Source organism: Bombus vancouverensis, chromosome 11, assembly GCF_051014615.1.
Source record: "Bombus vancouverensis nearcticus chromosome 11, iyBomVanc1_principal, whole genome shotgun sequence".
Lineage (NCBI taxonomy): Eukaryota > Metazoa > Arthropoda > Insecta > Hymenoptera > Apidae > Bombus > Bombus vancouverensis.
In genome coordinates, this window is record NC_134921.1 from 8,005,925 (window position 1) to 8,028,577 (window position 22,653).

General features: G+C 38.7%; 1 protein-coding gene across 17 annotated transcripts in view; it reads left to right on the forward strand.

The window, feature by feature from the left end:
• Positions 1 to 22,016, forward strand: part of FoxP (forkhead box transcription factor P) — a 216,703-nt gene extending 194,687 nt beyond the window's left edge. For 7 of the 17 annotated variants that reach the window (XM_033327032.2, XM_076622587.1, XM_076622585.1 and 4 more), the window contains 11 exons: positions 1,336 to 1,440; positions 1,610 to 1,784; positions 3,273 to 3,459; positions 4,928 to 5,243; positions 5,621 to 5,689; positions 7,054 to 7,130; positions 7,344 to 7,445; positions 11,933 to 12,108; positions 15,054 to 15,129; positions 15,281 to 15,393; positions 16,384 to 22,016. In XM_033327032.2, coding sequence (XP_033182923.1) covers positions 1,336 to 1,440; positions 1,610 to 1,784; positions 3,273 to 3,459; positions 4,928 to 5,243; positions 5,621 to 5,689; positions 7,054 to 7,130; positions 7,344 to 7,445; positions 11,933 to 12,108; positions 15,054 to 15,129; positions 15,281 to 15,393; positions 16,384 to 16,633 — 1,646 coding nt within the window. In that variant the 3' untranslated portion in view covers positions 16,634 to 22,016. Of the gene's footprint in view, positions 1 to 1,335; positions 1,441 to 1,609; positions 1,785 to 3,272; positions 3,460 to 4,927; positions 5,244 to 5,620; positions 5,690 to 6,311; positions 6,357 to 7,053; positions 7,131 to 7,343; positions 7,446 to 9,485; positions 9,617 to 11,932; positions 12,109 to 15,053; positions 15,130 to 15,280; positions 15,394 to 16,383 lie in introns of all 17 variants that reach the window. The other 10 variants (XM_033327033.2, XM_033327035.2, XM_033327036.2 and 7 more) reach the window with 10 other exon arrangements.
• Positions 22,017 to 22,653: the final 637 nt, after the last annotated feature.

Sequence of the window (22,653 nt, forward strand, 5' to 3'; positions counted from 1 at the left end):
ATTATTATTAATTATGGTAGAAATTTCAGAGAGTTACAATATTAGAAAGAAAAGAAGAATAGGAAAATGAGAGAAAATTATTTCCACAGTCTGCCAGTGAACTCATCGATAAACTTAGAATTGATAGAACAGAATTTCTTAATGCTGTTGCATGTTTCCAATCGTTTTCGATGCAATGGCACAGTTGTATTAAACATATTGTATTTAAAAAATTCTCGCAATAAGTGGAAAATATGAAAGGATCGTTCTTCATTCGAAACTTTATGTTAGAGATTTACTTAAAATATTAGAAATCTTCTTCTTTGTTGAAACTAGAATGCAATTCGAAAACTAAAGCGAGTTTAGAAACTTCTGTGTTATTCTTCCTAAAAGCAATTTATACTTTGAACATTTAGAGACTATCATTAAGAGTAAGCAAAGCTACAGTAAATTTTATTAGGTACATACGTAAAACGCGTAATTTCCGAAGTAAGCTAATGTCGAAGCTTCGTTTAAACAACAATCCATCGGGTCAACCCCAAGACCATCCCGTCAGGTAATCTCCCTCCCTCTGCACTTTCTCATTTTCTACTTTACCCTGGGCAAAACTTTCCGCGCAGAAGTGTTTCGGTTGCGTCGGATCTCGTTCCGACCATGTTTTTCTTTCTGACGCGCGTACAGGAACCGAGGAGGAAGGGTGGAATAATAGGGCCAGGAAAGCGACAGAACCTCGTTCACGTATGCTCTTCGTGCTTTCGATTTGAAAATTCACGCTTTGAAATAAATTTGTAGTATTTGAGGAAAAATTGCAAACGAAAGATGGGAAGTGATGTTCTTTCCACGTTGTACGTGTTATTTATGCCATTTCCTTAATTCTCTATTTTTCTGTACTATTTTGTATTTTTTTTTTTTATCATAGTTTTAAATATTTGATGCATATGTCGTACGAACAAGACTAGAAATGGCTCTTTCTGTTTTCAAGGCTGGAGCTCATGGATCAGCGTGAGCTAATTGCACTTAATCGATCTATTTCGATCTTTTCGATATTTATACGTAATTTAATTTTCAATCTTTGTTTCCTTTGACGAAATGCTTTTGTTCGCGTAGAATGATTACGCATTTTACCTACACGTATAATTGTGCTCCTATAAGCTGATCGTTAAATAAACGATTAAACAAATAAATAAACACTTTATTAGAAGTCCAGACAAAATAACACATTACAATATACGGGGTAAATATATCAAAACACTTTAATTTTTTCTATATTCCTCGCTCAGTATTAGATTGTTAGAATTTTTGTAATTTTAAGTATTCAAAGGATTATTAATAAAATATGTGCGAAATTTTTGACAGGTCTTCAACCTGGCGAAGGTCTACCAATGTGGAAATCGGACACATCGGATGGTCCGGAAACCCACCAGAACTCGAACGTTCCAAAATCCGTGGCTGGACTCAATGGTAAACAGAAATTCTCCACGATCCATCAACGATCGAGAGTCGAATTTCCCTTCGTATTCTCGATATCGTTCCCTTTCGTCACCTTCCTCTTACCACCTTTCCACATACTTTTTGTTCTTTCTTTTGCTTGTACTTGGAAAATGCGACGTTCGTTTCCGGACTATCGCAGGACTTCTCAATTCGACAGTGTCGAGTCGGCGGTCGGAGATGAACGGAACCACTCCTCTGGACGAGAAACCGCTGGATGTTTCCTCCAACGACAAGGTTCATCCCCTGTACGGCCATGGGGTCTGCAAGTGGCCAGGCTGTGAAGTTATTTGTGAAGACTATCAAGCATTCCTTAAGTGAGTCCTCAAATTTCTCAAATTTCCACCGTTTTATCGCTATCATAGTAATCGTGGGATTTGAAGTCGATCGCTCTTGTCAATCCTCTGACCGATTATCTAATCGATAATTAGAAAATAACTTCTGGAAAGACATGAAAACGTATCGCGACAAAAAATAAAATTACTTAGTAATGAAATCTCATTAATTATGATACTAAATCGGAGATCCTTTTAAACATTGAAACATTTAAAATTTTAACTTACGATACTATAATTTTTAATCGGTCGTTTAAGGAGGAATTTATTAATACTATATTTGTCTTACCACGTTGCCAAAGGGTTAATTCTATTTCTTCGAAACGGGCAAGCATATTGACAACATAAGCTTCGAGCATTTTTAATCCACCAACGTTAACAACCGATTTGGCTATTTGAAACCCGCGATGTATAACCGGAAAGTAGGTAAATCCCAGCGCAGTAGGGATAGACAGTGATTCTTGGGCTGGCAGAGAAAGAGGAGAACCGACGAAGAATAAAGTCGGCAATTTCGCCCAGTGGAATGAGTTAAGAGAAGGCGCTACTCGCGAGGGGTTGGCTCGAGGAAGTGTAGAAAAATCGCTCGAGTCAGCGTATCTCATTGACATCCGGCACCTTCTTCATCGGTCTCAAAGCAGAGACAGCATTTGCCTCCCTCGGTCGACGGGAATCCCTTAGTAATCACGAGGCTCGTCGCCGCAAACTCCCTCAAACAAGCCGTTACTTAAAAAAGGACGAGAAAAAAAGGAAAACGCTAATTACCTTTGTCTCATTAATATTCACGACATTCGACCGCATCGTTATGCCTCTCGGTCTAATCCCCTTCCTCCTGTCCCCTGCGCCTCTTCCCGTTGGACCTTCCCGTATTCTTGGTCTTAACCAACCTCTCTCCCTCTTTTTCCTTTCTTCACCCTCTTTTACCCTTCGCGATACACCGGCCGGCGACGAAGAAGGATTACGGAAATTCTTAAATACGGAATCTCGTTGCCAGCCCTCAGACCATCGTGGAACTCGATTCTTTCGGTGTCCCGTGGGATAAGATTCACCACGGCCAGAGACAAACGTTTCTTTGTAACGCGGCGAAGCTTTGATTTCCCCGTAAACGACCCGACATTGTTCGCGACATAATTTCATTAGTCTTCGCTGGAGGATTCGCGGTGAAGGGAGGGGTTCTCGAATAATTCTCCGGTGTAAGTAGTAATTCTTCAGAGTTGACGCGGAAATTTACCATTTACCTATTAAGCGATTTCTAGTAATAACAATAAAGATAGCACGAATCCTTAAGAAAAAAAAAAAGAAATCACGTTTGACTGGAAATTTCACATCTTAAAGTCGAATTATATGGAATTACGTAATGAAGAAAGTAAACGAAATATATCGAGATTAAATTCTTTACCATTTACATATCAATGATGATTGTGCTAATTAAAAGAGAATGAATTGAAAGTAACTTTTTGAACGATACTGCAGGCACTTGAACACGGAGCACACGCTGGACGACAGATCGACGGCGCAGGCCAGGGTTCAGATGCAAGTTGTCTCGCAGCTAGAAATTCAGTTGCAGAAGGAACGGGACCGGCTAACCGCCATGATGCATCATCTGCACGTGGCGAAACAAATGGCTTCCCCCGAACCACCAAAGTCCTCCGAGTCATCGGTGAGTCTTCGCATTACCAAACATGATCGTTATAGAATACATTAAATAATAAAATTCCAAATTTTGCATATTGAAGCTGTTTCTGTATAGCGCTGTCCAAGCTGTGCTCGATGCAATAAGGACTCTCGTAAAGTAGCCATTAGAAACTGTTCGATCGAAAGTTACCAGGAGAAAAACAATATGTCAGCGTAAATTATAGGGATGGTACAAGTCATATACGAGCGATATGGATAGCAATAATCGTAAGGTGGTAGGTTATGCGGTTCGGTACGTGGAACGAACGCTGTATGGGGCCAGAATCCGGAAAAACGTTTCCTAACGATCGTGTCGGGATGGTAAACTCTTCTGGCAGCACCGTTCGGTAGTCGTAAAGCCAGATTTTCACGGCGCTCGGAGAATTTTACGAGCTCTCGCCGCGGCTAACAACAACGCCAGTTTCAGTTTTAACGCGCCGCCGAGTAGACTCGCTAATTTATACATAAAGTTTGCATTAATAATTCATCGGGTCCTCGTTGATTTTATATCGCCTTAATTAAAACCTCTAACAAGTCCGACAGTCGGAGAATACCAATATCGCATTAGCCCTCTCTCCGTGCGGCTGCGTGGCTCGTCCTCTCTGGCCGACTTAATTATTTTAACGCGAAAGGGAGGAGCCGCCCCCTTCCCCCGCACTCTGCTCGGATCATCTCTGATATCGAGACCGTACTGCTGGAATATATTTCGTATCAACATATTCGAATGTGACTTGTTCATTAATAAAAAAGAAACTTCCAACCTTATTATAACTTTTTATAAATCGGCATAAAACAATGGATATGCTGTAACGAATTATATTACCGGGGATAGCTCTACACGTTCTTCTTTTTCCTCTTTTACATTAAGCAGATACCTTTAATTGCATAAAAAAGCGTATTTTAACTTTTTTAATAGGATTTATCAAGGCTACAGAAAAAGATAACGTTATTTTATTCTCTCTTTTTTTTTCTCGTAATTCCTAAAAAGTCGAATTAATCAGCAGCGTATGTGTACAGCAATTTCTCAGCTTTATTATCTGATTTCAAATTCAAGGCTGACTTGAAAGCCTAATACATTATTGTAGTATTGTGTAAAATATAATACATTATTATATTTTTCAGTTTATGGCTTCCGAGTTTATGGATTACTCGTCAAAGGATTTCATACACTCGGAAATTCGTCGCATTTCTAGATATCAGATGTTTCAGAGAAATTCAAAGAAAAATTAAGCATAAACGCATGTGTCAATAATCTGTAAGAAACTAAACCTATAGGTTTGTGACAAGATACACATGCGTGCAAGAGTAACCAACAAGCTTGATGAATTCTACAAAATGATCGTTCATTTAAGGTTTATTAAAGAATTAAAAAACGTCGATAGAGTCATCGAAATCCTCCAAACAATGGCTCTAAATACTTTCTCCAAGTATACATCGTCTCATTCCTTTTTCAGACGGGTTCGAGTATACCAAAGTTAAATCTCTCAACCGCCCTAATGAGCCAACCACCGCCAAACTTCGGCGTCTCTCAAGTGTCTCCAGTCTCGATGTCCGCATTGGTGTCGGCGGTCAGGTCGCCAGCAGGTGGACAGCTGCCACCTTCAGCAGGTGGTGCGCCTATGCCACCTATTCCCAACATGTCAAATATGTCTGGGATGCCACCTTTGCCGAACATGCCAGGTAGCATGCCTACGATGCCAACGATGCCGAGCATGGCAGGGCCCATCAGACGACGTATCAGTGATAAATCCGCTCTTTCCTTGGCAGGAGGTAAGGTCATCTCGTATTTTCTGTCATCTTTTACTTTCACGATTATATTCTATCTTTCACGTATTTCTGATTAGTAAGTTTCTTGTCATGGACCGGTCAGGAGTATCGAAAAATCGTATTTGACATTGTTGAAGTTGTGCGTTCTTCCGTTTTACCTGCGATAAAGAAAGTGGTTAGCATACAAAAGATACCGGCGATCAATTTAAAAGTAATATGGATAATTGTCGATGAGATTCATTAACGGTTTATTGAAAGAACCATTTTTCAAATATGTAAGTTTAAGAGATATATGTATAAGGAAAGAAAGGATTAAAATATCGTCTTGAGAAAGGTGAAACGAAAGATATGTAAATTCAGAAATTGAATACTATTCGTAGGACTGTATGACGAGGGCACTGTAAGGCGCAGAGTAGCCGTCGATAGATCTGGAATAGATATTAACGAAGGTAACGACTTAACCAAAATTCAGTCGGGGAAACGTGCGACCCGCGAAATGCTATTTTTGTCTCGCTCACCAATTTATTTCTTAATCTTAATCTAAAAAGATACGAATAAAGCCGTATACGCTTGAGTTAACATAATTTCACTGAATATGATAGTGAATTTATGCTCCGAATTGAGAAACAATATTTTAAAAAGCATTTCCCGGCTCGTCCTTGTCAACTATGCCCCGACGAAAAGAAAATCCTGTAGCAAATGCTCTTTACGGTCCTCTCTTGATCTCGTGCCTTTTTTCCTATCGTAAACTCTATCACACGCACAGATTTATTCACGGTAGCAACAATGTCACGTGAGCTACAGTGTTCGAAACCTTGTTGGCGACGAATCTAATAGGTACATAGAGTGCGAAAGGTGTAAAACAATCAAACCAAGAATAAAAGTCAGAATAAACCAAAAAGAAAGAAAAGAATAAAAGATATAAACGAGCATAAAACAAGAAACAAAAAAAAAAAAGAAAATGAACAAAAATTAATGAATTTCTAAACGTACGCCAGTTCGAACTTCTTTCTTACCGATGCTTCTGTTGTTTCCTTATTTCTTGTGCTGCCCGCCCTCCCCACCGTGTAGGGCTGCCCTACATGCTGGAGCGTGCTGGCCTTGACGTCCAACAAGGTACTGTCAACCTTCTTTCCACGCTCCTTTGGTGGCTTTAAGGATTTTCTTAAAGGGTGCACCCTTTGCATGCAGGAAGAAAACTTTCACCTCTTTCAATCCCCTTACTCCTCTTCTGCCCTGTAGAATAGAGATTCAGATACTTCAATCGTCATCCCCGATTTTCTGCAAAGAGGGATGAACGAGGCCTGACAAGAAGTATCCGTTTCTATCTACCCTAAATCATATCCAATCGCTTCTTGCTTAATCTTTGATCTAGTTTTAAGAATGTCGTACATAGTTTTGATTCGATATTTGTTTTTTGAGCATGCGATCGAATACAAGCTGATCCCCTTTCGTTTCACACAAACGTCACGAATTGTTTATTTATTGTTTTGTTTGGAAAAAAGAATAGAAAAGAACTAAGTACCGCGAATTAATTTTGCAACAAAAATCAAAAATATGAACACATAACGTTTTCAAATAATGGCTTTTCTAAGAATCAGAATAAGACAACCATCTCTTTAAACGGTGCTTGAAACATTAGCGTACTGCTTGTTAGTTGTAAATTTAAGTAATCGTCTGAGACACGCGAAAAGAGATGGTGTCGATGAACTTTTACCCTTCGGCCGCGTAAGGGTTCCGCGTAACTCTTGCCGTTTTCATACTCATTACGTTTTGGAAAATGAAACAAGCGAAGCTTCTTGGTATATTTCAGAAATTCAACGAAATAGGGAATTTTACAAGAACGCCGATGTCAGACCGCCGTTCACGTATGCATCATTAATCAGACAGGTGAGTGAGAACCATTCGATACGCATTAGACATATTCCTTTAGCGTTCTGATTAATTCAGATATCGAATGAATTGTCCCCTAAGAGCGCCCCCTTTTAGATTTAATTTTCAAAGGAACACTCAAAGAAACCGGTGAGGATTACTTTACACCTCCCATCTTTGTAAAATGATAAATTGAATTTTGGGAATTCTTCTGTTTTCTTTTTTTCACAGTCGATCATCGAGTCGCCGGAGAAACAATTGACGCTGAACGAGATCTACAACTGGTTTCAAAACACATTCTGCTACTTCCGGCGCAACGCAGCAACGTGGAAGGTATATCTTTTGACTATAATAAAGGAAAAATATAACAAGCGTTAAGCAGGATGCAGAGAAATGTAAAAGATCAAAGAAAAATGAAGGTACGACGGTCATCGAATTTAAAGTTCGATTCTTTCTCGAAACGAGTGTTTCAGTTCATTCGAATATTCGAATATCGAACATTCAATCTCGTTTCGGAAGAACGATTCGAGGATGTTATTTTATTATAGAAGTGATCACGTTGAATTATAAAAATCTTCGGCGTAAATAATTGATCGGAAGCGTGAAAATATCGGGAAAATTTTGTCAAAATGTCCTCGAACGATTCGGATGCAAAAATCCGCCGCGCTGCCATGCATTTAGGAAGTCTAAAATAATTTTCTCCTCTAAATGGATGAACTCAGCGTGGCACGAGTTATGCAACGTTTGATTGCAAGTCACAAAGACGAAATGACTGGTCGTGCAATTTGCATTTACGAGCAGATTAAGCTGAATGCGTTTTAACTAGAAAGGATGAGCTTTCAAGAATCTCAGATAATCTTACGTATTAATTTGAATTAACAGGCTAAGTGATGTGCCAAGCAGACGAGCTGGTAACGATAATTGTGTTGCTTTCCCGATTTAAGGGGGAGACTCGGTAACATGTGAAATATTATGTCGTATTGCGATTCGTTTGTCATTTATCAGAATGATTTCTGTTTTTCCATCGTATCTTTTCTTAGCCAGTAGTCTTGCAGCCCGTAATTAAAATCTTCTTGGGAGACTGTTACTCTAATTGGGATTTAACAATGATCTGACACGATATTGCAATAATGTAATTTCTGACTGAAATCATACGGCGATAAATCACAATTAAATCGTAATATGATAACATATGATACGCTTGTTGGCAAGAGTGCGCGCGCGCGTGTGTTTTTTGCGTGTGTGCGAGTGAGCGTGGAAGTAATCGACGTTTGCCATGAAGCTTCGCCTCGCATGGTTATGTGTATCTGAAAATTTTCAAAGCAACCACAGGTTTAACAACGGCTATCAGACAGAGAGGAGGCAGCCAGATTCAACGTCAAAGGATCCACGTTTTCCACGTCAGCGGAGGTCGTAACCTTCGACGCGATCTTCTCGTACAGTTCTTCCTAAATTTCTTACACCTATATACTTTTTTCATTTTTTTCTGATTTTCCTTTTCTTTTTTTTTTTTTTTTTACTTCTTTTGGAATTTTGTACGGCCCTGCGGCATGTATGATTGTTGTCGTTGCCCCTAGACTTAGATGACTAGCTGTGCATTAACGATAAAGGAATGCCACATTATACCGTGTATCTTTCGATTAATCGTTTTGGTTCGTTATGTCCTCTTACGGCCTTGTCATTGCGCGACCATCGCCGGGTATCCTTTGCTACTCACACACGACGTTACTTACTAATTCACTCATCAATCAGTTTCTCGGTTTTTCCCGGTGCTTTCCTGTTCTGTTCGAGCGGTTCGTTTGAGCCGTTTCTTAAACTTCAAGTTAAAGACAGGCTGCCACTTTAAATTTCCCACAATTTTATTTTCTATTAGCGCGTATTATTATTCCTGCCAATTATTACAGTCGGAGTGTATTAAAGTGATAGCCTGCAAGATATAGACATGTTCCTTCACAAAAAGACACGATACAGCTTGTCTAAATCAGAGCCAACAGAGATAATAGAGAAAGAGTCTCGTAATCCTTTACCTTCTCCGAGACAGACAAGAAAATCTCATCCATCCTCGTCTCATCTCAGCGTGTATCGGTTGTATCACCATCATCATCGTCGTCATCGTCGCCATCGTTGTCTTCGTCGTCGTCGTCGTCGTCGTCGTCGTCGTCGTCGTCGTCGTCGTCGTCGTCGTCATCCGACGCCGGGGATGACGGAATGCCGCCTGTATTAAAAAAAAAAAAAGAAAAGAAAAGCCAAAAAAGATACAGAAAAATTACACGCCATCGAATCGTGTTCCCCGATCGACAGCCGGCCTCGCGATTGAGTTGGCTTCGTTCGTTTTTTGCGTTGCTTATTTAGTCTGTGTATTATTTTGTATAGAACGCAGTGCGACACAACCTGTCTCTCCACAAATGTTTCATGCGAGTCGAAAACGTGAAAGGCGCCGTATGGACGGTGGACGAAGTGGAGTTTTACAAGAGACGTCCTCAACGCGCTTGCAGCACGACCGGGTACGTTGCCCCCGTCCCACCGACAAAAAAAAATTCTACTGCCGCGTTTTTTATACTCTTTACTACGTCTCTATAGATCTATTTACCTCTATATATATATTTACGACATATATTATATATATATCTTATTTATCTTTTTCTATCTTTTTCTATCGATATATTCATTATAATAATCTTCCCCCTTGGTACCCCCTCTCAAAATGGTTCTACCAACAACAAAAACCGGTTTCAGACCACAATCCGAAATAATCGGCCTCGGTCGCATCCTGTCTCTTTATATCTTCTTCTCCTTACATCCCTTGTGTTCCCCCCTCTTTGTTTTTTAATATAATAATATATATATTTTTATATTTCTAAATATTCTTCTGTCTTCTGTCTTTTTACATATTTATATAGATATTTATATAGATATATTTATACAATACTCTCTCACTTATTCGCTTTTACTCTCTAATTACATACTCGTACCGCTAACCCCATTTTCCCACGCCCATTCATGTTTATACTTGTCAAGTTTTTTACTATCTTTTTAACTTTTATATATATATTAATATACGTCTTTTTATACATTTTTATATATATACATTATATATATATATCGATATTTCTATATATACATTTATAAATATTTAATAGTGTTTAATATTCTATTTTTTATATGTATACATATTTATATATATAGCTTCTTTTACATATATATTCACGTATTTTTCATAGCTATTTATATATATATACATATTAATAAGGTTTTTTTAATCTGTGTACGCTCGCATAACGCGTGCGTGCGCAAGCCTCATATGTATGTATACGCACATACACGCACGCTCTTCTGTGCATTTGTTTATCTGTGTACGATATATATATTTCTTGATTACCTACATATCGTGCCCTATCCTCACTTTTTTAAATACGTATATACCTAGTATATCTGTAGGTATGTTTCCAGACCTTTTGTGTACCTCATGCGTGCGCATTTCTCATACGTATAGATTTGTGTGCGTGTGTGTATATATAAACCATTTCTTTTTTCTCATACACCTGTGTACGCCATGATAATCTGTATTATCTGTAATTCGCTTGCGTCGTTTGTCCGTACGTCTGTCTCTGCTAACATCGTGCTTCCCGAGATACAATCGTTCAAATTTCATTCTTCTAAAAAACCAACGCACATACCAAATTTCGTGTATTTCATGGAAACTTTGATCTTTTAAAATGGAATGATTGAAAAAGACGAATGTTTTTTTTCCTCTTATACAATTTCAAACTCAGTTTCTCAACAAAATCCTCATCCACGAATAGGAAAAATAGAAAGATAGAATTCTTTTTCACGAATTGTACTCGGGAAATTAGCTTTGTATTGTGTTTGGTCCCTCGTGCGTGTGATTTTTTTACTTGCCCGTCTCTCGTGTGCGATGGTAGCCGTCAGTATGAAGTGTGAGAACGTGTTGAAAGGATGTGTGTTCGAAGATCGTGAAATTCGACGATGAGGTGGAGGAGAAGGAGGAGGAAAGGAGCAGACGCGAGTGATTGTGCGAATGTGGCCGACTTCATTTTGCTCTTGTGTGAAAGAGTACCGTAGAAAACCGTGGTGTGTGCTTTTTAACAAGCATGTGGGCTTTGCAGCGACTAACCGACCGAGAATTGGCAGGGCCAAAGTCTCTCTGGCCCGAGTCTAGTCTCGAATACCCGGAAGCCGGATGCGGGATATGCCAGTGCAGAGTGAGAACCGCTGAATTGCACTTGGTCAGGTAGTGAGAGGAAAATCGTCTTACTACGTATATTACTTTACGTTTGTTTTTTTATTCTCTACCCCCTTCTTTGCGAGTCTGTGCTGTCTTTGTTATTCTCTGGGACGCCGGGATTCGATCGAGTCGGGGGCCTTGCTCGATCATCGAATCCCTACTGGGTAGGAGAGGACGACGAGGCTAATTACGAGCTGTTAACGGCTCGTGATCTCGTCTCACGTTTTTACGAGATAATACGACACGTGCATGAGATCGAGAGTCGCGATCGTTTTACGTTCGAGAAACGGTCGTGCCACTCGAGGGCAACGTTTTTCGTTAGACGCTTTAAGAACGTACGCAGAAAGGAGAAGAGCGTAGAGCTCAGCAGAATAATTACCAAAAAAAAAAAAAAAAAAGGAAAAACGAAAGACAAAAGGAAAATCGAAACGAAAAAAAAAGTAGAAGCTAGAAAGGGAAGGAAACGTAACCAAAAACCAAACGAAATAAGTTTCAACAGCAACAAGCAGAAACAACCTTTATCTTTTTTACTCTCTTTTTCTCTATTTCTTGGTGGTCTTGTCTGTGTATACAGAACGCGATCCGCACCAATCTATCATTGCACAAGTGTTTTGTGCGCTATGAGGACGACTTCGGGTCATTCTGGATGGTGGACGACGCCGAGTTCGTAAAGCGGCGGCATCTGTCCCGCGGCCGCCCCAGGAAATATGACCCAACCCCATCACCCACTCCACCCCACCTCTCCGCACAGTAAGCACTACCACTTTTTAGAATTCTGCTGGCTGGCTGGCGCGACGTTCTGACCTTACCGCGGTATTCTCTTGTAACGCGGCGACCGGGACGTTTTCGCTTGGTCGTTGCCTACATGAACGAACCACTAAACGCCCTCTCGAACCTGCTGCCTTTGTCGTTCAATCGCCAATCAAACGACCATTCACGTTATCTTCTATTATCTGTTACACAATAAAAAAAAATAAGAAACAAAAGATTCATTTCTACTTTAATAACGTTGGAAGTTATTCGCGTGAAACTAGAATTATAGGAAAGTATATCGTTCGTGAATAAATTATACGTCGTGTCTGACGCAAAGCGGCTCATTCTACTTACTTAGCAGTTACCGCGCTCTTCGTGCAATCCTCTACATTGGAATTTCGAATATAACTCGTTGGAAAATGACTTCCAAGGCAGCAGGGAGTGGCTGTAAGCAGTTTATCCAATCCCTAGGAAACGAATTCCGCATCATGCCTGCCTCGAACGCCCTTAGAAATCCGTCTCCTCAGAAACCTAAGGATAAGTAGTACCCGTTCAAACCTTCCTTGATCTTCATCAGAGGTGCGCAATGTGCCATAGACTGGAACAAGAATGTTTTATTAACGCGTAATGTAACCTTCTTGGGTAATTTGGAACGAATGAAAAAGAGGAAGGAATGTCGGTTGCGTCCAATGTAAACGCAAGGGGGCAGGCAAGCTTTCGTCCAATTAAAATTTACAGCTGGTGCTTGTTAACGTTTAAATCTGCGCACCTCTGCTTGTGACGTCCAAAACAGCCCTCATATAGTACATCCCCGTATACGTCTCACTAGTACCGTAGCCCGAGGCTCTAGCACACCCGAGAGAGCTTAAATCCTGGACGATCCTGCAGGAGCCCAGCCACAGGACGATTGGTCCGTGCTGCAGGATCTCTGATGTGTTTAGTGGTTGCTCGCATGGATAATCAAGGATCCTAATATTCGTTCCCATAAGAATTAAAACAAAAAAAAAAAAAAGAATAAGAAAAAATACAGAAAAAAGAAAAAGAATCCCCCGTAAGACTATCCTTACCACTGATAAAAAAAAAACACTGTGCTTATAATTGTATGGTGCTTACGTAGTGGCGTTTGCAGTGTCTTGGGAGAATGTGAAAGTGTTTGCGTGGATAAACGTTTCGTTACCCTTCATTTTCAGATTTTTCTCCCTCTGTTTCGCTGTACAAGCTGGTTTACGATACGGCATCGCCATTAATTTCCTTTCATTTTTTTTCCTTTTTTTGTTTCGTTCGTTCGCAACGACCGTGCGTGAACGAAGCGTTTGTTGTATCGTTTTGGGTTTTTTCTTCTACTTCTTCCTTTTTTTTCTGTTCTTTTTTCTTTTCGTGTTTCGCTATTTTCAAAGAAACAGGCTGTAGCGTAGTAATAGATAGCGCAAATAAGTTGACGATAGAGTTCGTAAAGGGAAGGTGAAGCGCTTTTGCGTCATTTTCTTTTTTAATTAGCGTTTAATGAGAGGAGGCGTTGTTGAAGTATGTGTTTAGTTTATTTTTTAATGCCTCTGTCTCTCTATCTCTGTTACGGCGTTCACCGTTTTCTCTATTTCTGTTCCGCCTTTAGAACGCTTTTTCAACGTGAGAATGGTGTTCGGTGTGACTGATAATGTGTGTCAGGGCTACTCGCGCATGTGTAAATTGTGTAAATTAAGCGTCACAAACTGCAAAAAAAAAAAGAGATATCTCGGATGATACGGAATTCTCCATTCATCGCTACGACCACTCTCTTCTAACTCAAGGTACCTCACCGTTAACGTACTAACTTTGCAACTTCCGGTAATTTTTCTCTACTATTTTAATCATCATCTTTTTAAACATTTTTTAACGTATTTTCTATTTCTCTCTTTTTATATACTCTCTTACACACTTCCAACTTTTCCTCTCTAATACTACTATATTACTTCTTTCTTCTCTTTCACTCTACTCTACTACTACAACTTTCTTCTCTTTACTTACTGCGCTCTTGGTCACTTGATAAACGGCTCTAGGCATTCTTTTGATTCTTTCTATATTTTTCTTCGCATGCAACCAATCTCTCTTGCAATCGTCACATCGTGCTTCAACTTCGAATAAACGTGATATCTGTCGAATCCACTTGGAATATATTTTTTTATCGCTTTATCGTTTGCAAGAGAAAGCCTACTTTTTTCATTCGACATTCGTCGTTTGGAAAAAGTATCATGTTTCTCGGTCGGCACTCGATGCCTGAACTTTCACAAAGGATTTCGGTGGAAACTATGAAAGGGTAAGCACAGGTAAGCCTGAGAGCCGTTTACAAGCAAACGACGTCGTTTCGTACGATAAAAAAGTCGATGTTTAATTTATTTCTAATTAGAGGAAAGGTTATATATGATATAACGAAACGGGAGCGCTATTTTTCACAATTTTCCTCTATATTTTTTATCTTAACCTCGCTCAATCTCAACCGAGCTGATCGTTGGACGAGTGAGGAACGTAACCGGTAAATAGGTAAGGGTTTTCGAACTCTCTTTTCCATTCTTTTTTTATTACATTTTTACTATATATTATATATACGTGTGTACATTTTTTCATATTATACTTCTCTCTTTCTCACTTTCCATTTTCTCTATTTCTCTTTCTCTTTCTATTATACCTTTACATATTGAAACTCGATCACACGTGCACACATTGTACACACAAGCTCTATCTTTACCCGCCCCGTATCCCCGTACCCTTACCCCTTGACCTGAAACCTTTAAATTCTCGAGAAAAGAAATTTATTCCACCCGTATACATCGACACAAACTTTAATAAAAAAAAATATATATATATTTAAGAAAAACGTGCTTATATACACGCGTTTCTATTTCAGGAAACTATCGATAGGCGAATCTCGACGATTACTAATAGAAATTTTCTCTCTCGATATGTAGGGGTGTCCCGTCAAAAAGTCCAACCCTGACGCACAGCCCGACAATGTACGGTGACGCATTAAATGCCAATCTCCAGGTAACTGTCTAAAAAATACTAGCAATTCCTTTTTTCGTTAAATTGACGTGGATTAATTGAATTCAATACATGACATAACGTATCTTTCGTAGTTTCAACGATTAGGTAAAGGAACGGAATATTCGTGACTAACCATCTAATGCAATTTGAGTATTTCCAGGCGGCACTCGGGGACTCTAATATGGGATTTCTAAACAACTCGATGTGCACGTCGACGACAACGAGTCCCGATAAGGAGCACGTGTTAGCCCATAACGATCTAATGTGAGTGAGTCTTTAACGTGCAAAGTTTACGTTCCTCTTTCCAACATGCCGAATCACTATTTCTACTCCGATCCTTCTAAATTATCGTTCATAAATGACTGAATATTTGCGAATTTTTGGACAAGATATCCATGACAAAGTCTTAAGAACACAGGATAATTTTGTCTTACGATATCAGTAGCTACTAATGTCTTTCTTGGGTAAAAGAAATAAAAGGTTTCTTCTCGATTATTAATAATGGAAAATAGATACCAATTTCGCTGAAAATCAATTATTTATGGTTTAGTAAGTCAACGATGCGTTAATATACGCGATATCGAACCTTGTTAGATAAATTTCATTTTGCAATTGCAATACTCGTACTCGTGGAATTTTGTAACTTCTCGCTCAACACATACCACAGTGGAGAAAAGAAAATTCAAAATTGATTTCCACATATATACAGCCCTGCTTAAATGTGTTAACGCACTGTTTCACTTGTTCTGTACGTCCTTACGTGTACCACATACAGTACTGTACATTATCACGGTTACGAAATTGTCCCTAAAGATTTTTAATCGAATAAGGAAAACCGAAGGTGGTTCAAGAATTGATTTTCTTCCATTTGGTAGATAGAACGTTTCAATTAAAAAGAGACGTATGAGTATTGGTAACTTCTGTACTTGACATTCTTCATCATATTGGTAATATCGCACTGGCTCGTAAAAGCATCCAAGTCTCATAAGACACGTAATCAACGTAATTCCATTTTAACCAATTATTTCCCTACTAACTATCTTCTAAATCTCCTTTCTAACGCGTTACTCGAACCCTCGTAATACCAAACAGCCGAGAAACATCTCATCCAATCGCGTTAACGAAAAAAGCCGAAGATGAAAAAAACCCAAACCTGATCCTGCTAACCAAAAAGACAGCATCCAAAAAAGATAGCGTCCCGAAGAAGATGGTGTCGGCACACGTAACCGAGCAGTTTCTCCGCAAAATCGACAGGTCACCGTTGGATGAACCAGCCGTGCACATAAAGCAGGAGGGCCAGAGCCCGGAGGGGGGCAAGCTCACGAGATTAATAAAACGAGAGCTGGTTGACGCGCCGACGGAGCAAGAGGGTGAAGAGGATCAGGTGGACGAGAGGGAGTATCCCGAGAGTCACGGGCACGATTCAGGACAGGACGAAGACATGGCCGAGGACCTGTCGATGGCGCCCGACATAATGACCCCGGAAGATCAGATCGAGGCGTAGTATCGTTCCTCGAGGAACGAATAGGTTCGAGCTGTCGCGTCGAAGTACGATCGTGATGGAAGAACGAGAAGAAGTAGCTTCTGTTCCTCGTCGATCGATGGCCAAGACCAGGGAAGCCAGAGGCGCGAATAATAATAATAATATTAATAATAATAATAATATGTAAGATGAACGAAGAGGGAAAAAGGAAGGTGTACGAAGAAGTGAAGAAGAAGAAAAAATTGACGAAGATGAAGAAGAAGAAGAAGAGAAAGACTCCGAAGAAGACGATGAAGGCCCCTAGGACCACCCAGCCCTCCACTCCTCCTTCGTAAGAGAATCCCCATTTATCATATCCAAGGCCGTGATACGTTTTATCGAGCGGCCCTTTAAAGGTAAAGGCAAAAGAGGAAGAAAGAATAAAAAAATTAAAAAATATGAAACGTACTACTACTGTGTGCGTGATCGATCGCGACGAAACGTCGAAACGAGAATCGGCGAATATCGTGATATAGGCGGCGCGATCATTCGATCCATATCCTTACTCAAGCAATTGCGAACAACGATTGTATTTTCTGTTCTTCAATTTCGTTTCATTTCGGAACCGCGTATATATCTCTATATACATATATATATATATAAAATATATATACATATACATATAACACTCTCTCTCTCTCTTTCTCTCTCTCTCTCTCTCTCTTTCTCTCTCTCTCTCTTTCTCCTTCGTGTACATTGCATTAGCCTGTAAACCGAATAAGGGCGAAAAGAAACGAATTGCATCCGCGATCTCGCTCGTAGCGTCTCGGCGGATAATGTTAATCGATAATTCTGTAACGAACACACGAGAAAAAGAAAAGAGGGAAGACAGTGCTATCTATAGTCCCCGAGTAGTCCTCGCCCGTTTCCTACTTTCGTTATCGCGCCGGTGCCTACGTGTACGACTGCGTTTCTGCGTGTACTAATCGCGTCTGTCTATTTTTTGGACCAATTCGAAGATATAGTAGATCCATCCTGATCGAATAAAAATTAATTTTAAAATTAAAAAGACAGATCACGTAAAGGTCTACTCTTTATGGGAGAAATCACGTTTGACTTAGTCGAAATTTCTTACATGAACTGTTAGAAAAAGAAAAAAAGAAAAAAAAGAAGAAAAAAAAGACGCGTTGAATGGAACACGCAGAACGTCTCAAAGATAATAATAAGAATGGCGAACAGATAGAGAAGGCTGGAATTAAGTTTAAGGAATAAATAACGAAGCTGTGGTGATAGCAGTGTTCTGGGTACGCGCGGGAGTGACTGACACTTTAGTCTTAAATATATCGTTCGTGGTAAATTAGGAATTTCGCGAGTATCAAAAGTCCTCCGACGTGATTCTAAAGGAAAAGGTACTTTCCCTTATATCAGACAACCTAAGCTTAAGAAAAATGTGTGCCGAGTATGAAACACGGCCGCGATCCCGGCGTACTCGTTCGCTGCTCTGTTGCTAATCACTGTATAGTTTAGGGGAAATTAAATGTAAGTAGTGTCGTAAACAATCGACGATCATAGACGTCGAGATAGAACGTACACGCTCGTGCTAACGATTTTCATCATTTTACCCATTAGATATTTCATCGTTCGGACCTTTCAAGGGATAAATAACGAGTGACTGAAAATAAAATAAATTAAATAAAAAAATCGATCGAGCGATGAAGAAAGTTTAGTAAACGAGATCGAGGACGATCGAGGGGGCAAACGAAAAATGATGGGATAATAATAATAAAAAAAAAGCAAAAAAAATGAAGAAAGCGGATGCCGTGTGTGGACGCACTTATAAATAAATTAAATTACCATGTACGCATATACATATACATATATTAATACGTATACGTATCTCGGAAATTATAAGGAAATTAGATGTCGATGGCCCTGTTCTCCGTTTTCTATCCAACAGATCCTTGAGACAAACCCTCATTGAACCTTAACCTTTCCTTAAACCCGCGTAATCATGCTCGGTTCCGAATTTTTAGGAAATGGGACTGCGTCCAATTTTCCTGGACGGTAACTGTCGCGTCCAAAAATCGAAAGAACGAGGAAAATAAATGTTTGGGGGGCCGTTACTCGTCGATCTTCGAGCCCCTGGATACATACACGTTCACACTCACAAACACACACGCGCATATACATATACATAAACACAGAAGTTTAAACGAAAGCGTGCTCAGGTCGGTACGAAAAGAAATTTTTGCCGAAGGCAACTCGTTGGCGAGTCGCCTGCTATCGAATCTAATTTATTATTTCAATGGTCGTTGACGCCACTAAATGTATGTAAAAATCGTGCGTGCCGTTTTTAATCGCGCTGCAGCGACCGGGAGACGATCGTGTGTGTGATATTATTCCGTTCGACCTGTAGCCATATATACACAGATGGTCTATACGTTTGTTTGTAATATTTTTGTAAATTAATTCGTTCCCGGGAACGTGTAGATAGGTTTAGAAGAATCGGGGATCCGTTACATTGTCAGGGTATTAATTGCTCGACGTAAGAGACTCTTCCTGAGTCGCTGTGGCGATTTGTGTTTAGCGTGTCAGTGACGAAGAATCGCGAGAAAAAAATAGGGATGGGAGGGGGGGGGTTCGATCGTTGTCAGCATTTATCGAGCGACAGTAATCGTAAGAATCCCATCGATCGATATTGTCTTTCTGATATCTTTACCGTTTTATTTCCGTTAGAAAGATATTAATCTCGAGACGTCCATATTAGATCGACTCTAATTAGTAATATTAGCACGGCGAGAAGCATCGTGTGAATTTTTTATTAGCTCGGAATAAAATTCGTTCAATTTATTTCAAACTCATCGATCGTGTCGCTCGATTATCTGGAAATTAAACGAGACACAGTAGTCGCGATTATAGTTTCTTTTTTCTTCTTTTCCTTTTTTTTTTTTTCTTTGCAATTTGTTGATTCGTTCATTCCTGCGTGTTAGATACTCTGTCCATTCCTCATGTAACATAGTTAGCTTTTAGGACAAAGTTAAGTTTCGCCCACGCGTATTATTTCATAATAATTCCCCTGTACGAGACATCCTTCGATTTTCTATTCTAATCCGGATCCATCATCTTTCGACATCCGTAACTCTCGTTCGCGAGTGATCAGACATTCTGATTAGAGAGAGAAAGGGATCAAGCGTGGAACGAGCGTGTATGCGAGTGTGTGTAGTTGTCGCGTGCGTCATCGAACATTGGATGCCAAAGAAAACGAAGACGTTAGTGAAAAATAAGAGAAAATGTAATAGGGAAACAGTGAAAAAGAAAAGACGTTTATAAGAGAAAAGTGTTCATGGAGAAAGTGAAATGTATCGCGTATGACCGGTGCCGTTTTGGGCTCGCTTTCACGTAATGCTACTATTACTAATCTAAGACTACATGTATTGTGTATAATGGATTTAAGGACACGATATAACATAGAAAGACTCTCCTGTAAATAGTTGGAAGAAAAATGGAACTTTGTCGAGGCATTAGGGATTTGCGAATATTGCGTCACTCTGCGAATGAATGAGTTTATCGATAGTGTGCTATATAAAAGTCTATATATATAAATATAAATATAATTATAAATACACATACGAAGGAACACGACACACTATACACACGTACAATGCGTTGCGCGTATCTCCCGGCTGCATTTAATTTTTATTTTTAAAGTCACGAATTTCCGAAGAAAAGAAAGAAAAGCGAAAAACAAAGAAAAAACGACGACCGTTGATTCTCACGAGCTGGCAGCTCGAACAGAAGACACTTTCTCGTTTTATCGTATCACGATTGGTCGTGTCGCGAATAAAAGATGAATGGGCAAGCGAAATAAAAGGAGAGAGAGAAAAAAAAAGAAAAGAACAAAGAAAATTTATGAAAAGATGGAGGACGTTTGATCGATCGATTTCGTATAGATACGAAGTTATTTAAAGTCGATTCACGTAGCACGAAGATCGTGATTATTTCATTTCACGAATGTTTCTTTTTTTATGTATAGTAGCCGCTGTTACCTTGCGAATAATTCTATATTGTACATGTTTAAACGTTCCCTGTTATGTTTGTTGTATATTTCGAATAGGTCTGTAAAGTAAAATGAATTAACGAATGTTCGAATTTTTTTGTACGGGCGTAGGAAAGACGGGATTTAGCGTTACTATATTCACTGGTTCATCGAAATCTTCACATTTTATCGGCCAGATAATACTTCGCCTAGCGATTTATATTTCTTTGTTTTTTTATTACGTCGAAGAATGAAAAAGATGAATCTTACGTCGCGTTCGTTGTGTTACGAAGTAATGACGAACCAGCGCGATCATATCAAATTAAAGGTATCGAGTGAACAGTGCTGAATCGATATTTTCGTTCGCTGAATGTTTCTTTCGTATAGATTCGAACGCTTTATATAGTAGTTATATAAAGAAAAAAAAAAGAATACGGTATCGCTATTTTCTACAAAAAATCAATTCGCGAATTGAAATCATTGTTTTATAAAGTGTTCCCCATTGCGTGTGTTCACTTAAAATTTCCGCGAAAAACACATGGCCGAATGGAAATTACTTGGATCATTGGGACATGCGAAGAAAAATCTATTTTTTAATAGAAGAAGAAAAAGTGGAAAAAGTATGAAAAAACGACGTATACAGGAAACGCGTTCGAGTTTAGAACTTTCTTGTTCCTCGAACGATTTTTCGAATTGTTCAGTATTATCCTGTGCCGTATGAAAAACGAGGAAGTTCTTTATAAAAAAAAAAAGAAATTTGCAAAGATCCGTGCTCTTTAGCTCATTTGAAAATTTCTAGGAAACCCTATCTGTCTGGATTTATTTTATTAAGTATTGTATAATAAGTTGCCTTGTAAAAATGTACCGATTTTACCGAGAAATTAAATGTGTTACTAAAAGAAAACCAATCTCTGAACTGTTTCATCGACCTTTTTTTTCAATAAAAAAAGGTAGCGAGATAGCAATTTATCGATTTATAAGTAGTTGTAATTGTAAGTAACGAGAGTTATCATTTTCACTGTACTTTCTTTGTATAAGACTGACATCGTTTGTATATGCTTACAAAGGGAAAAAGAAAGATATGATCTTGTTAGGTACGTCAAGATTTATACACGTAAATTAATGTGTCTACGATTATATGTGTTTAGATCACAGAAGGACTTATATCATACTGTAAATAGAACACTTAAGAAATCGCATTTTCTAGCTCGAATTAAGCTTTAGAATTAAGTCTTTATCTAATAGAATCGTCTTGAAAAGAATATACATACTTAATAAAACAGCAATTCGTGAACATGAGGATCCAAAGCTGTCTAAACTGTTTGTTTCCGAATTCCTTGTTTGTCATATTTAAATAAAAGAATTGCAAACAATTAGTAATCCGATAAATTTTTTCGTCAAATATTGTAATCTCCTTTCAGTCAGTTTCTTCGCATAAGTTTCTTTAAACGAGCTGACGTTATTTATTACTGTATGTTAATTTATGATTATGAAATTCAAATCACTTGTTAATATTATCATAATATTATCATATTTCATCACAATAAAAATATTTTTATCTTTTTTATTTTTCGGTAAATTTGTTACCATCTGTTGATTTATGTTGCTCTCTGTTGGTAACATCGATCCACTTCATTCTCGTCGGTACTGGCAAAGAGAAGTCTTTTTTAACTTTGGTCAATATCATATCATATGAGATAATGTATAACATACCAACATAGCATAAAGTAAAGTAAAATATGCAAAAAACTATTAAAGATTTATTTGTGTAAAATTATAGAACATTAAACAAGTAAAATGTTGACAGGTACTTAATTAAAGGGTAAAGGGCTATATACAAATCTGGTTTTTATTTACTCGTTACAAAACTAACTTGTATATTAAATTAAAAGAATATTGTTGCTATAAAATATATAAAAATTTTTATTCATGCAAATTGAAAGTGCAAAGACCTCTCTCTCGACGAGGAAAACATTTGTACATTATTTGAATATAGAATGATTTACAACTTCCGATATCTTGCCAC